The sequence below is a fragment of the Ursus maritimus genome, unplaced genomic scaffold (assembly GCF_017311325.1).
Source record: "Ursus maritimus isolate PB19 unplaced genomic scaffold, ASM1731132v1 scaffold_15, whole genome shotgun sequence".
In the NCBI taxonomy this organism is placed as follows: Eukaryota; Metazoa; Chordata; class Mammalia; order Carnivora; family Ursidae; genus Ursus; species Ursus maritimus.
Window position 1 is genome coordinate 31993465 of NW_024423897.1, and position 1566 is coordinate 31995030.

At 43.9% G+C, this 1566-nt stretch overlaps 1 protein-coding gene across 1 annotated transcript in view; it reads left to right on the forward strand.

The window, feature by feature from the left end:
• Positions 1-681: 681 nt before the first annotated feature.
• Positions 682-1566, forward strand: part of MROH2B (maestro heat like repeat family member 2B) — a 58117-nt gene continuing 57232 nt past the window's right edge. Inside the window, exon 1 of the mRNA XM_008692759.1 lies at positions 682-709. Within this exon, the coding sequence (XP_008690981.1) occupies positions 682-709 (28 nt within the window). The remainder of the gene's footprint in view (positions 710-1566) is intronic.

A 1566-nucleotide genomic window follows, 5' to 3' on the forward strand; every position in this document is an offset into this window, starting at 1 on the left:
GAAGAGAGAATGGAATCAAAGAAAAAAGCCTGAGCCTGGAGAGAGGCCAAGACTCAGACTGCGTGAATTGTGGAGGGGGAGTGGGGAACAGGAAGGGGAGGCAGAGAAGGCTTTTGCTTTGCTGCTGTCAGTTGGACATTCCATTCAACTGCCCCTGGTGGGCATTCCGTTCCACTGAGCATGCCCGGTTTGTGTGACTGACTTTCACCAAGTAGAACAATCAACAAGATCACCATAAAGGCTTTACCAACACCAGGCCAGTAAAGTGACCACTGAAAACCATTCCCAAATTTGTGATCAATGGACCCAAGTTTAGGGAGAGGAACTCCTTTGGTCTACAAAAATGCTTTGAGTTCCAGTCTCTAATTTCTTCCTTCTCAGATACTCTGGTCTCCACCCAAGGGACAATATTCGGTGAGATGCAGCCATTTTGTTGGTCAGCAGGAGCTCAGAAGCAAGAAAATGTCATAGTGGTAGAATACAGCATCATCCTCCTCAATAGCAGCCCATCGCTGGAAGCTTCCAGATCATTGTGCCAATCAAGTGGAGGAGGGACTGTCCTTTAAAGAAACTTATGTGAACCTTTTGTGAGAAACTTGCCAACTTGCTTGTTCAATTTTTTAGCCTTACTATTTCTGATACTTAGGTGCTGTCTCTTAGAGAGCCTGAAACAGCCAAGACATGACTCAGGACACAGAGGAAACTGTAGGTGAGCATCATGGGATCCTAAGGAGCTAAGTGTTTTGTGTCTGTGCGATCATATGTTTATGTGGGATGGGGGATGGTGAGTCATTGTGGAGGGTCTGTGCAACTTAAAAGTGTTATGGAAAGGTACGCTAAAGTAAGACTATTTCTCTCTACTCTCCTTCTATTCCAAAATAATAAACCACATTGATTATAAAGGGGCAATGGTAGACTAGGAGCCTGAGAGATGATAAGTGTTTTACCTTCTTTGAAAATATATAGTCTGCCTGAGGAGAAAGTGCCTACAACACAAAGAAAGACGCTCTTTTATTTAATCTTAAATCCTGAAGAGTCCTTTGGAAATATTTTCCCCCTAATTTTCACGCTTGGTTGCCTATCTGCTTTGCCAAAAAAGACTGTGCTAACGGGGTCTGTGGCTTGATTTGGAGACTCACCTCCAAGGGTTTCTCTCTTATCAATTTGCCATGTGGCCTGAATTGCTTCATTCCTTCGACTCACATAGTTTTTTCAGTTTTCCAATGAGCTTTATTCATACAAGTATGCCTGGAAAGTGCAAGTCAAACTAATTTAGATCATTATCAGAAAACAGAAGGTTCCATGAGCTTGGGACCAGAGGAGGGGCCTGCCAAGGCCAGAAGGTTAGACAGAGGGAGACAGAGTATGAAAAAGAACATGGAGGAGGTACTGAGGGGGAAATGAAAATAAACAGGTATATCACACCACTGCCTTCTCGTGCTCAAGTAGGGTGGAAGGGTTTCAACCCATGGCGTCTGAGAGCTGCGCCTTGATAGAGAGGGTATATAGGGCGATACCTACACGACAGGAGGGATAAATAGGAATGTAGCATCTTTTTTTTTTTTT